This window comes from Myzus persicae, unplaced genomic scaffold (genome assembly GCF_001856785.1).
Source record: "Myzus persicae strain clone G006 unplaced genomic scaffold, MPER_G0061.0, whole genome shotgun sequence".
NCBI classification, from domain to species: Eukaryota; Metazoa; Arthropoda; class Insecta; order Hemiptera; family Aphididae; genus Myzus; species Myzus persicae.
Window position 1 is genome coordinate 1265019 of NW_019101568.1, and position 15589 is coordinate 1280607.

A 15589-nucleotide genomic window follows, 5' to 3' on the forward strand; every position below is an offset into this window, starting at 1 on the left:
TTACCAAAGTTTTATTCCCGGTTGATTTTTATTATTGATTTGATAATATTGAAATTATTTGGGTTTATGATAACGATAAGCGTTATAAATGGATCTTGATTTTAAGATAATTTGAATGTTGAAACCTTGTCCTTAGTCTAAATTTAGAATATGTTTGTTTAAAAGCTTTTAAAGTTGTTGGCTTTGTTATGCGATTGGCTAAGGATTTTTAGCTAAGTCCATTAATAAAGCTCTATTTTGTATCCTTGTTCAATGATTGTTTGGTATAGTACATTAAGTAAAAATAGATCATTAGGAGATCGTGCTATTTAAATATTTTGCAGTTCATTAAGTAGGTTTCAAATGCATGTGAATGCACTGCATTTAATGAATCCAGCCGACTACCCGTAGATGCTTGAAATGTTCACTAAAATACGTTTATTTTATCATTTTCTATACGTGATATAATTTTTTTTAAATATTTTGACTCTTTCTTAATCTTCTGCATTATTAATAATAAAATAATTTACTTCAAAAACAGTCATTATAGCATATCATAAAATATACTTTGTAATATTATATGATGACAAGTCGACTTCGGCGACGACGAAATCTTTGATTTTACACACGTCAATTGAAAACGCCCTCCAGTATCCTAAAGTATCCGTTTTCTGCCTACCAACTTCCCCATGAGTTCGACGCAATCTACAAACACAGACAGCAGATACAAGTACCATAATTTTAAAGAGCAGGGGGAAGGTTTATAACCATTATAATTTTTGAATTTGGTTTTTAAATGTGCAAAACGTGCGTTCTCATAAGTTTTTGATATAATACTATTATAATATTATGTAATCGGTATCGAAGTATAGCGCGATAGCCGAATGGAATATAATGAACAGTCTTAATTAGACCGTACTTGCTTGTTAATGACGGCTCTCCTCGGCCAAACATAACAATATTATAATAATATGCGCGTTTGGACGCCTTGAACTGTCGGAAAATGGACTGCCTAAATTTGAACGATAATAATAATAATTTAACAATATAACCATAAAATATTTACATGGCGATGGACCCTGTAGTATGTATATTATCTAGTATCTACACACAAGAAGGAGCACAATATACGGAAATCGTTTTAGTGACTGTTTAATAAAGGATGAACACGTATCGCGTCAATTACCATTGTTCACAAATACATGTTTCGGTAATGGAAGCGGAGGAGCGATAAAAACCCTAGCCATTGCAATTATAATACATGTATACAATCATTCATTGCTTAATATTATACTTAATTTATGTCCGAATTTCCTTACGCGTGTGTCCGACTCTGTAAGTGTAGATATAATATATCATCCTGTGGGTCCAAACGAAGTCTTATTATCTCTCGTGCATAATCAATAGGGACTTAGGAAAAATCTCTAAAACAGGTTTTAGTTCATCCAAACCAAATGACAAGGTTACTGCAGTTAAGGTTTTTCGAAATAGAAATGACTAAATATTATCATCATGAATCTCTGCAGAGATCAGCGATTTACCGATAACTAAATATTTTTGAAATAACAATTCAATGTTCCTATTAGTTATATTTATTGATTTTATAACAATATCATTGTATAGGTAAAAACCTTAAATGTATTAATTACATAAAAAAAAAATAATTATAGTACTCATGGGTTAACGTAATTTATGAATATGTTATGATATTAAGATATTTATATACAAATTTAAAAAGTATTGAATTTATTATGAGCCGTATATTTACCAACACACACAGGATGACGATAGGATTTGAAATTGAAATAGACAATAGTCTATTTTAACAAAAAAGTGCAAATTCAATGGTAATATGGCGTGAAATGGTATGAAGCTCAGGTACTGTGATACCTCTAAATGAAGTCATTTTTATATTCCATTTTTCTAGACAGGAGATCTTACAATTATTCTCTATTTCTCTAACTCCCTTGTCATTGTGTGACGTATGTACAGATTTCTCCACTCATAATTGTATTAATAGTTGGTCAATTAATGGTTCAGCCAATGTTCAAAATATCGTGTACGTCCAGAAATGAATTAACTACCTAATTGATTTATGTTAGTAGTTATAATAATTTAATTTTATATCAGAATAATTATTTGAACAAAATTATTTTTGTACAGAAAAATATTTACTTTTAACTGAAATCGGGTAGAATCCATGAGTTCGTAACAGAAATCAGAATCAAAAATAAATAATACATATTTATATTTATTAACACGCCTTAGTCCACAGGGAAAACTCATACTAATTAGCATATAATATTAATTGCATAACGCAAAAAACCACCATGATAAGAAAGAAATATGAAAAATCATTTACTACAGACCCATATAGCGAAGAAACTATTATTTTACGAGTATTTCTGATGAACCACCTTTCTTAAGAACAGGAACGATGACTTCAACTGATATGGAAAACGAACATGATCAAAAACAACGAAATTATAGCAACTCGTCAGGAAGCACAAGGGGTCACACACTCAAACTACATACATGTCACAGCCAATTAAGTTGCCACACAGCAACCCTCAAATGGTAAAACAGAAAAAAAACTAAATTAGAAAAACTAATTAGAAACTGAGACAACTAGCAAAATAACCTCCAACATGACTTTACTCTTTCTGTACAAAACGAGAACTTAAAAGAATTCAAAACGAAGAAGCATCCGGGCCCCGGGATCAAAAATCCAAAAAATTAAAACCATACTTTTAAGTTGAACGAATGAAAGATTATGAACAGTGTTAAAAGACAAGTCTACACAAAGCGCATCTCCTTTTCGGAATCGAGAATCAAAAAGGGAACTCAAAGTTGTACCCCTTGGAAAAATACTCAATTTAAAAAATACAGAGTATCCGGTTTACCTAGAGGTTACACCAGACAGAACCCTCACGTTTAAAAAACAGTGTAAGAAAATAAAAATAAAAATTGAAGCACGAAATAACCTTAGAAGAAAATTGGCAAGCAGTAAGTGGGGTGTGGCACGGTTCGAACCGCTGGATGAGCACTTTGCTTTTCGCTGGCGAGTACTCCTGCTCAATATGGAACCAATCAAAACATACTAAATACGTCGATATGGAACTTAATGAAACCTGTAGCGTAAGAAATGGATGCCTTAAACTAACGCCACTAAAATATTTCTACTCATTATAGGAGGGATAGCTCCACGGAGGACACGGAGTCTCGTGTGGCCACACGCGTAGACAAACCATAGACCAAAGACACCCCATTACTTACCCGTTTATTCAGGACCCCAAAGAAGACTTAAATACCGCAGAAGTTTTATCGCCATTTCAAGATCCCAAGATGTCTCAGACCAGCCAGTTTAGATTAGAAAAATTAAGAGAAGAGGTATAGGGTAAAGACATTTTGAACTTATATTCTTTGTGCACAATACTGTATCACATAATTTGCTTATGAAATAATGCCAGTGGTAACTGGTAAGTATATTATAGATTAGATAATAGTTTTATTGTTCCAACCTAACTTAATACAATTCTTAATTTAAACAACATTATTTTGGTTAAACTTATTCTATAAAATATATCCTGACATTCGTTTATTACTTATAGTATAATATAACTAGTATTAATTATTAATTACCTACTAGTATTTAAATGTGAGGTAGTTTTTAACAGCGGTCCATTAAAAAAAAAAACTACCTCACAATTAAGAAGCTATTATTTAAGTATGAGGTAGTTTTTTTCATAATATGCACAGTTTCGAGTGTCAACACAAGTGTCTTCTCCGTCAACTATTCATAGAACAGCGAAACTCTCCTCATCAGCAACCTATCGTTGTCGTCGACCACTGATACACCGAGTCTCGTCGTTCTCCCCCTCTACAGTCTACACTCTACACCATCATGGGCGGGTTTCTATACGAATCGAAATACACTTAAAAAGACTTGTTTCTTTGTCACTATCGGATTCCATGTCGATATTTTGCAAAAGCACACTAGTTGTCTGTCTTCCTGTCACTCCAGAGGTGTTTTCTGGTTAAGAGGTCAGTTTTCCGGGTTCGCTTGCAAGTAAGGTACTTACTTAATGTTACAGAGTTATGATAGTTTATAAAACATAGTCTTCACACAAACGTTCAAACGACTGTGTCCGTAATATGAGATGGAAATGTCGTCATTATATTATTACGTATTAGTCAATGACAATTAGTAATTACTCACACTGTACAATACCATGTAGTATGTAGAACGCAGGTAATGATATCATGTTGACTGCCACAAAATATTATGTTTCCGTTGTCGCCTGTCTGATGATGGGGAGCTTCAGTGGTATCATCGACCAAGTCATGACTTCTTCGGCAGCCTACAAACCAGGTAAACTGGCGATATTATTGTATTCTTTTTGAAGGGTTATTATTCATTTCAGGTCGCAATATTTCCTATTGTTTTAATGGGAATTAAGCGAGGTGAAGCGAAAGCAAAACCTTTTCCGCCGTCGTTTCGTAGCGGCGCGTGGCATCTAACGAGCTGACTTTACCTTTAGTATCAAGCGAGTTAAATTATATTTTTACTATAAGAAGAGTTATAGTCTGTGGCTTTTGAATTTCATTTCGTCACGGATCAAATACTGAACGAGAGGGCCGATACGCACATAGCCATTTATCTTTATAATACTATTGTATTGTACGTTTTTTGTAATCACATAAAATACACACACACACACACACACATACACACACACACACAATCACAGAGTATATTTTGCTATAGTTTTAATTATTATACTTATACTTTTAAAAGGAATTTAGAATGAATATTCAAATGTTTAAAAAAATGTAATATTACTCAGCTTTATTCAATTACTGAATAAATCATGATAATTCTATCCCGAAGTTTAAAAAGTGCATTAGTTAACGAAATATAAATGTAGAATACCCACCTATGCAAAATATAATTATATTTCGAATCCAATAAGCTTTAATTTGTTTGCGTACTGCAGTTATTGTTGTAGCGTGTAGAGTATAGACACATAATAGTGACTTCTTTTAATATATTATAAATGTTAGTTTAATACAATTATACTTGTATAATAATACATATTATTTATAAATTAATAAAAGATATTACTTAACAATCTACAAAAAAAAAAATAATAAATTAAATAAAAAATAAATTTAAAAAATTTTAATTAATTTGAATTCTCAAAAACAATAATATAATTTAACGTAATACAATTAACATTCTAATATTTGAAATTATATTAAGATAATGTAATTATCACATTTTAAATATCCTTGATAAGTGTTAATGTATACAGTGCATAAACGATAGTTGGGACTATCGTGAGTAGGTAGTTATACATAATTTTTTGCTTGGGTAGATAAAAGTCTTACTAAAAATATAAACTAAACGAATATATAAAATAATATTATGTTAAAATACGTTTTAGTATTTTTTTAAAGTAACAAATAATTTGAAAAAGTATTTGGAAATTTGAATATATTTTTGCATATTATTCACAGCGAGGAACGATTTGAACGGAAAAACAATCAAGGACACCCAGAGACGTAAAATTGAATAATGCTAAAAATAGCTAGGGTAAACACGTTAGGGTATGGAGTACCTTTCTAATACATCTATAGCACATACGACATACATATATACAAAATACAAATAATTATCGAAATAAATCAAGCTAACTTAATACTTATGCAAGTACCTGTGGAAAATTAATTGTTGTAAGAATAAAATTAATTAATTACACAATATGTAAAGATTTAATCGAATTTGTAAGACTTAATATAATATGTTCAATAATCAAAAGCCACTGTAGAGTATAGACGTATAGTGTATAATTACTTAGTAGGTGTTACATAGTTAGTAGTACATAGTTACATGTGTATTGTTATCTCGTTGTGTATTTATAATTGTAAAGTAGAGTTCATATTTTCTTTTTTTTTCAATATTCTCACAGTTATATATTTTATTTACAAATACAAATTATTACGGTTATACAGAAAATAATATTATTTAGTAGAACCTGGGTGCGCCTAGCACGTAGTCGATCAACATCAATATACTGAATATGTTTTGACGTGATGCTCACTTAGTCACCTCAAAATATATTATACTATATATTTCGCAGGACTCAAAGTGTCTCAAATTTTGATCAGTGATCATTCTTAAGATTATTATTAATATGGTTATTAATAAATAATAATAACAAAGTGTAAACATTTATGAAATCTGAATATTTTTTCATAGTGACATGAACAATTATACCTTGTGCATGGTACAGTTCGCACCCTAACCCCGCCGGACGATCTTAAAAACAATAATTGGCTGAAATATAAATATCGACCAATTCACGATACGTTGTACATACATTACTATATCTAAAGTCTTTATAAACTAACGTCTAACATGTTATAGTAAAAAATCACACGATTGGCTGTCCGATTCGTTTATACAATATTGAATTGTTTTCTTAATCGCTATATGAGGAACTAATTATTCTCATTGTTGACCTTCCATTATAATTTATAACGATTTACCGTCAAAATTAATAAAATCATAATTAAAGAAACTCAATCATGCCAATTGTAGAAGCAGAATCATGCTGCCCGCCAGTGTCCCCAAGGCAAAACTCCATACCGGTACACTACGTGGAGGGTACACACTATGAAGTCGGATACAGCATTGTAAGTATACACTCGATATCACATGTATACTCTCGGGTTTTTTTTGTTTTACGAAATATTTTTGAGTCACTCATGGATGAGGAATAAAATACCTAAACACATGCAACACCTATATAGGTGCGCAGGCTAGAGTAATTATTACGTTGTATATTATACTCATTGATATTATTAACTTTTATACAGGGTGTTTCTGAAGTGTGTGAGGTAATTAGTATACGCATACTCACTGTGATGCCACAATGAAGATTTTTTTGGAATTTTTTTTCTAACTTCAAAATCTGGGTTTTTTAAATTTATTTTGAGAATATTATCTTGAATGTAAAAATGAACACTCTAGTCGTATTTTTTGCAAAATTCTCATACGAATCGAGATATCACATCATTTTTGCGCTTGTCGCGCGTTTTTCGCGCTCGAATCGCCAACTAAAAAAAAAGTAGTGCGACACATAGATTTGTATGAGAATACTGCAAGATAATCAGTGGTGATAACTATTTGTTGTCATTGATAATACACGATTAATTAACACATTGTTTTACATTGTCGACTAATAAAAAATATGAAATAATAACAAAATTAGGGATAACAGAGTTTTAAACGATCAAATTTTACTAGCATACATTTGTGTCATACCTTTATTAAATAACTTTTAACTTTATAAAGTTATAATAGTTAGAGATAAAAAAACTACCTATTTGTGTGTTTATACTGAAATTCCAGTTTTTGATTATCTTGCAGTATTCTCATACAAATCGATGTGTCGCACGACTTTTTTTTTAGTTGGCGATTCGAGCGCGAAAAACGCGCGACAAGCGCAAAAATGATGTGATATATCTCGATTCGTATGAGAATTTTGCAAAAAATACGACTAGAGTGTTTATTTTTACATTCAAGATAATATTCTCAAAATAAATTTAAAAAACCCAGATTTTGAAGTTAGAAAAAAAATTCCAAAAAAATCTTCATTATGGCATCACAGTGAGTATGCGTATACTTATTACCTCACACACTTCAGAAACACCCTGTATAGAATATAAATATATAATTTTTCCGGCTGAAATTCCGGGGAGAATATTCCTCAAAGTAGCTTACAAATTAGATTTATATGTTATGATTTCTTCAATCGTTTAATGGTTTGAAAAATATGCATAGGTGCTCTAAACTGAAACTACTAATTTGTTAAGTTCCCTTAAATTCAAATAAACTTTGATTATTTAATAATATATTTTTTGATATATTGTTAGATTCAAAATTATGTTTAATAAAAATAAACTACTGTTATTTGAGAGATGATTTTCTGTTGTTGATATACGCATATCGTAAGTACCTACAACTGGAAAACAACTTACAACATCTTTTATTACAGGTAGTTGGTACAACCTATAATTAATCATACTATAATAAATATTTGTATGCTATAAATGCTATAATAAATAATAATGGTTTGATTGTTTGATGCATTATCTCAAAGTAATACTGTGGATTATACAATTAATTCTCAGACAGATATCAGGTGATGCTTTGAGTTTCAGAGAGATATAATGTGGTATGTATAAATACATAGTAATATATAGTTCAAATACATTCTACAATACTATAGTTATATCAGTGAAATTTCTACAGAAATCATTTTGTTTCCGATAGTCGAATACCTAAAAATACTATATTGATTAAACAAAATATAATCAAATAAATATCCTTGTAAACATTATAATTGCTCATTTGTATAAGACAATTTAAAAGAGTATCCCCAAAAATTTTAGTTACAAGGTCTGTTATTAAACAGAAATAACAGTGTTATAATATCGTTACATAATATAATGATGTTTTCCCAGGGGAGAACTTTTGGAGGAATGATTAAAGAGTTTATAAGTGAGTACAAGCCACTCCAAGAAGAATATTTGAAATTGTATGCCCAACCAAAAGGTCGACAGATTTATGAAGAAAGTTTGAATGCTACCAGAAAATATTTCCCTCAATACGTGATTGAATTGAAAGGCGTTGCTGGTGGAGCGGGAGTACCGTTTTTTAAGGTACCTATAAGCTATTCAAGTTAAGAACCACACTCGGCTGTGATCAGTTTTTGTAAGCTTACAGCCAGGCAACACTCTCTTAACACTGTCATAAAGTCCTATTACGATCCAAAATAAATGTCCCGATTGCGTTCCAACACACATTGACTCTTAAAATAACGTATAACTGTATAAATAAAATAGCTATATGTCTATATATATTTAATAATCTATACAAATTTGAAATTATTAAATTCGAAGCTTCATTCTTAAAACACTAAATCAGGATTACAGACACCACTATATAATAAAAATCATAATTTTTTTCAAGTTTTCGCTGTTGTTCCTACCATAGTTTCATATCACTAGTTTTACAATGTCTAAGTTTACCCACTTTCGTATATTTTATAGAGAAGAAAGCACAATTAGCTCCAAATATTGTAAGTTCGTGTAAAACGTATATGAAACACAATAATGCATGAAATATATGAAAAAAAAAATGTGTGAAATTTTAAGCATTAATGTAAAAAATACTTAAACCGGAACCAGGGTACTTATTTAATTAAAATAATTAATAACCACTGAAAACAGTATTTCGTGTATACTTTATACGATTTGCGATCGGAACATTAAAAAGAAAATAGAATGTAAAATTGAGCCTCTAATCGACCACATATTGTACGCCAGCCATTTGTGGCAGTGTACGAGTTGATTCCTGTTTACCTAAACTGAGACTGGAGAATTAATTCCAGGGAAATCAAAAGATAATTATGAATTAGTATGTTTATTATGTAAGAAGTATTTATTAGGGAAGTTATGTACAAGTCTAACTTAAGCTTATTATTGGCATGTTCTAATTTTACACTTAAATTAAAAACATTTTTAAGATGCTGATTTTTAATAATTTATGAAAAGTTACTTTTTTTGTGAAGGGGAGAGGCACTTACCCCCAGTGGCCCCCTGGATCCGTCTTTGGATCAACTATATGTGTGCTGGGAAATAATGAATACATAAATTAAATCTAGAAAACCAACTCACCCCCACTGTCATGTATAGTTATGCAAGTAATGTCAGCAAGTAAGTACTCAGTATGAGGCTATTAACATCAGCCGCGGAGTTAGGTTCTTAACTTGAATAGAATATACGAATTTTGAAAAATATTAAAAACAGAAATATCATAATTAATACATGTTAACATGGTACGCGCATATATATATATATATTATTACTAATTAAAATAATTTATACCAGTTGTTCCTAATGGCCTTAGACGATACACTACCAAGGAATATGAACGTATCGAGTAAAGACAGAGGGGCTGTAGGATGTACTTCAATTTTTGTCAATCAGCCAAATGTACAGGTAAAATATAATGCGTATATTATTATAATGCTTTATCCTGTTCCATCGGAATTTATAAGTTAACAACTTTAATACGTAATACGCGGTAAAATATTTTCTATTGATTATTATAGTCATTACGTTTTGCATCTCGACTTCTGAAAGTAACTATAATTATTACCTGTATCGAATGACGAATAGTACCTTTATAAAAACAACAAAATATAATAATAAATATATATTATTCTATGCATTTGTTGATGGTAGTATCTATCATAAATAAAGTAATAATGACTGATCTTCACAAATAATTAATTATTCATAGGTTATATGTAGCCATTCATCTGGAGTTTTAGTACCAATATTACGAGGGGCTTATATTTCTAAATCTATCCTTTTTGGAGTTAATCTCCCAAAGTGCCCTCTATAAATGTAGTATAGCACTACTGAAAGTCAGGTCCTTTACCGGATATCCGTTTTGATCAACAGTTGTTAGGACACACAGAGGACGCAGTGTCCGAGTCGCTCAACAACTATTACATCGTGGCCGCTCACGTCAAGCCCGGAAAAGCCGAATGTGGTGGAATATTTGCGCCCAGAGAGGAGAAGTTCGAAGCGGTCACGTACGCCGGACACTTGTCGGGATATGCCAGTGGTCATAACCATCATGGCCTAGTGTTCTCTATCGACACGTTATACCTCAGCAAGCCCTTGAGGGGCAAGATTCGTGAGTATAATAAGTTATCACTAAATAAAATAAGAGTATAAATACTAATAGATAGAATACAATATATAGGGGTCGGGCCGGTGGATGAAATGTTATTTTTCTGTCTGATTTACTAGATTTCCTATTAATTTTATGAAAAAACTGGTTTTACTACCAGACTTTGTCGAGAACAAGTTTTATCATTCTTTTCTTCTAATTGTTTTGGACAGATGATGACAATGAATTTATAACTGGTGTATTTTTATTTTATAGCTCAATATTATTCCGGAGCAGGAGTTTGGTCCACAAAATCATGCTTATATGTTTAACTATTCGTCCATGGCGTACTCTTTAAATTAAAAAATCCCCATTTGAATCTGATAGGAGGTTTTAGAGTTTATCAGAGACCAGAAATAACTACCTATATTTAGTTGTATGGGTTATTTATCTATAGTAAATTTAATTTATTTCAATCATTACAGTTAAAATTACTAAATTAATTTAGTTTATTATTAAGAGGACCGTAGTTTATAAAATAATTAATTAACCAAAACATATGATTTGACCAGAAAAATTTTCAGCAAAAATGTCTTTACCTTCTAGAATTCTTCAATAAAGTTAATTTAATTGTTGTTACTGTTCAGTGATTAAAAATTATAAAACGTTCATAAAAAAAAAATAGTGTTTATAAATAAAGACACAATAGTATGAAATTCCATTTATTACCATTCCATGACCATTTAACGCGTACAACAGCATAAGATATATTTTATACATATCTATATATATGTATATGTAGGTAGGTATACGCGAAAAAAAAATCTTTTTCAATCGTCATTTTAATATAATACATAATATCGGTCATTAATTACGTACTATAACATTATTGTTCTTTGGTTTTTAGCCCGGGAGTTCATAACGAGAGCTCTATTGTCCGCAGAGGCCAACATGAACGATATCCTGAAAGTGTTGATCAACGAAGGTGGGGGCACGGCTGATGGGTTTAGTGTCAATATAGGTTTCGTGAACGAGCCCAAAGAGTCTAGGGTGTTTCACACTGTCGAAGTCACCCCGAAAATGGATAGTCCCAGATCGGCAGTGTACGTGTCAGACTTCGGCATCGGAATGAATTCGTTGCACACTAACATGTATGTTTGTGTATTGTAACATTTTGTATTGTTTGTGCACAGTTGTGTAATAAATTATAGTGTGTGACGTTCGGTATAATTAGAATCAGAGCTTTAAAAAAAAAAAAAATTATATCTGAAATCTCTCAAAAACCCTTATTTAATCTGCAAAGAATTGGAACCAATTAAGGTTCCTTAATAATTTTTCGGTTCTCGGGGATACTAAAGATTTAAAAAAATTGGCAAATCCTCATTTCCAATCATTACATGGTGTGTTAATGTTTTCGTAATTCGTATTCTCAATTTCTGCAGACAACTCCATTTGAAGTATCCTGAACTATCAGACTCAGCTGGGGTCACCAGTAGTGTTGCTAGAGAAAAGCGGTACAAACTATTGACGGCAAACGGGCCGGTCACCAACCTGAAAGAGTTGTTAACAATATATGGAAACAGGGAAGATCAACCTTGGCCAATATTTAGTGACGCACCCAACGCCAGCGAGAAAACAATAAACTTCGGTGAGCGCTTTTTATTAATGACACGTCATTAATTTTACTAATATAACACTCCATTAATATCTACGTAAAAGTATTAAGGATACTGCAGTTAATTTTATTATTAGACTTAGAGGTGTGTACACAGATATTCCCGATCAAATTCAAAAACATTTTTTAATTGTATATAATTATTTATATATATGTATGTATTGTAATAAAAATACCAAGTTGGTGGGTTGGATACCATCATCTTCTCCAGCCACTTGTACGCTATTAATTATATTGTGGTAAATCTTTGAGAATATTCCGAAGAAAACAATATATTCATTAATATTTTTGAATTCTGAGCGGAGAAATGAATGTTTTACAATAATGTTTTTTTTTTGTACCTACTTATCTATTTATATCTTTTGGAATAAAAAAAATACTTCAGTTTCAAACTTTGATAGTGGTTTCAAGTAGCGTATTAGATCTATTTGGTACTTTGGAAAAGTGTGCTAAAATGTACAGTTCTCTTCTGAATAATCGGGAAAAAGAAAAAAAGTATTAAGTTGGTAACCGTACTGCAGTACAATGAATGTGGATTGTAGGCATCTCGTCTTCGAGTAAATCACTGAAATGTATATTACCTATGTTCAATTTGAATTCCATGATAATTAAATGCATACGAAAAACGAATCTGAGCTAAGACGGCCAGTCTAAATTATTAGGAAGGTATATTATATGATATGGCGTTTGCAATTATAAGTTATTTACTTACGATTTATAAATTTACGGTTTATAGTAGTAATTAACCAGTAATTATTTTTTATACAGTAGGCGTTTTACGGTATGAATATTTTATCTAATTGTATGTGACAAAAACAAATAATGAAAACACACATCAATGAAAAATGTATACATTCCCCACTCCACACAGAATCAAAAACATTATTTAAAAACTGACATTTTAGGCAAAACAAGTTTTAAATTTTTAAAACAAAATTAATTTTTTTATAAGATCAAGATTTCTCATACTTGTATTTTATTGAATGTTTTTAAGGACGACTGATATCAATGTGTCATCAATATTGGTTATTCTTTATTCAAATGCATAATAAAGGTTTATTCTCTAACGAGTTTTGTTATTTTGTTATTTATCAAAAAAAATATTAAACGTAGAAACTTGAAACTATTCAGTGAATTAAAAATCATTTGAGGTGTAACTATAGTGTGTTCATGCAAAGTTACTATAAATAATAATTTTGTCTTTAAGGGGTTTTCGACTTCAATAAGAAAACGTGGACCATGTGGACCAGTAATCCAGTGGACTACCCACCTCTATTGCAGTTACCACTAACATTCGAGGACTTCATTAGCCCTTGAACAGCTGAGCTTACCAATCTTACTAATGGGGTGAATGTCCTTGGTATAAATTTACTTAAACATTAACATAGTTGTAATGTCTTAAGTCTTGCCGTGTATTTAAAAAAATAATATTTTATTGTTAAAACTGTTAACACATGAACTGTCAGATAATTTTTTTTATCAATGAGTTGTTAGAAAAATTAATTAAGAATACTATAATTAGTTTTCCAATTTGAAAATTGTTTGAATTTTATATTCACAGAAAAGTGGTCAACTTTATAAGAACCCTAAACGAAAAAAAATGTACACCCCCCCCCCTCAAAAAAGTTTATGATTTGTTATCAATTTAAAGTTGAAATATCATTAATATTACATTATATATCATAATAAAACTAAATGTTTTTTCCTTGCCTTTATGGTTCTGCTATACCTACATGGATAACAAAAAAATTAAAAGAGATAGCGATCTATACTCTAATATACAACCTAGTATCTCTTCTGTTAGTTCGTTAAAATAAAAAAATATACCTATCAAATTCAGGTGCTTTCCTTTAAACTTAAGATGTATTTATAATAAAAGTATTAAATAAATTTATTTTTTTACTTAATCTGTTCTCTTGCAATATGGGTAAGTAATAGATATTTTATCAATACATTTTTATTATGCTTACACAATGTTTTTTTTTTTTTATGAATGTATCGGATACATGACAAATAAATTGGAACTTACTTGTGCAATGTGTATACTTCACAATCGTCATATTTTTGTTTCTCGTATCTTGAGGAGCTTATTTAAGAATAAACTAGTTCTAATAGTAAAATTGAACTGAATTCACAATCTCGTTCATTTTCTCTAAATTGCTTATATACCTATATAATATATGGTGTTGTTTTTTTTTATAAAATGAATTAGCTTTTCTCTGTCTTAATAGTTCTATTATATGACTTAATCATACCACGTGTTACTCTATGTTAGGATGAAGTTAACGCTTAAATAATTTCAATTCAAAGGAAACTCATACAGTATTTAAAGATATAAAAACCTTGTGTTAAAATTTTAATTTAATTAATATTAAAATTACAAGTTTATACTTTTTATTCATAATGAACCCTTTGTGGTATTGCAGTATTGCATTCCACATTATGTGTTTATCAAAAAAAAAAAAAGTGGTTGTCTTACAAAATATGTATTGATTAGGCTCAGATTAATATGAATACATTTGGACAAACAATAGAACATTGGACATTTTTAACTTTAATTTTACTACATATAATAAAACTTAATATGAACATGAAATGTAGTATTATTAATTATAATGAATCCAAAATAATAAATATATTTTTTTAATAGTTAAGACAAAAAAAAGAAATTGTAATACATAATTATTAACTTAAAAGAACTTATGTGAAGCAAAATTAACTTCTAAAGTAGAGATCAGGTTCATAAAGATATGAACAAAATTTAAAATACTTAGTTGATTCAAAAAAAAAAAATAGGAAAATTAATTTTCTTTCATACATTTTGAACTTTGACAGATTTCATTTAAACGTATTCTTCCGTGGTCTATTTATTTTCAATATTTTTTAATTATATGCTTGCAAGCAGTTCTTTAAGTTAAAAAAAATAATATTTGTATATTTATCACGCAATAAACATATTACATGGAGTAGATTTTAGGTATAGATACCTTCTTTTTTCCTATCTATCCAATTATTCTTCAGGAATTTCAGCATATTTCTCTACCTAGTTTTCCAAAGTAAATGCCTGGAGAGTTAATGGCGTTTGTAGTCAGTACAATATAGATTCTATATTGAATTCTAGTGTTTGATATTTTGATATTTTTTTAAAACATTTTTCTTTTACTTTAATTGTTAATAAATAA

General features: G+C 30.1%; 1 protein-coding gene across 3 annotated transcripts; it reads left to right on the forward strand.

Annotated features, from left to right (window-relative positions):
• Positions 1-3789: 3789 nt before the first annotated feature.
• LOC111029537 lies at positions 3790-15331 on the forward strand. Of its 3 annotated transcripts, XM_022308558.1 has the most exons (9): positions 3794-4053; positions 6584-6678; positions 8043-8222; positions 8512-8709; positions 9940-10050; positions 10519-10756; positions 11640-11883; positions 12175-12380; positions 13615-15331. In XM_022308558.1, the coding sequence occupies exons 4-9, from the start codon at positions 8530-8532 to the stop codon at positions 13722-13724; spliced, it is 1089 nt and encodes a 362-aa protein (XP_022164250.1). In that variant the 5' UTR covers positions 3794-4053; positions 6584-6678; positions 8043-8222; positions 8512-8529; the 3' UTR covers positions 13725-15331. The 3 variants fall into 3 exon arrangements, with proteins under 3 accessions (XP_022164248.1, XP_022164250.1, XP_022164249.1); XM_022308556.1 differs by lacking the exon at positions 8043-8222 and having other exon boundaries at positions 3790-4351; XM_022308557.1 differs by lacking the exon at positions 8043-8222 and having other exon boundaries at positions 3795-4053.
• The last annotated feature ends 258 nt before the right edge of the window (positions 15332-15589 follow it).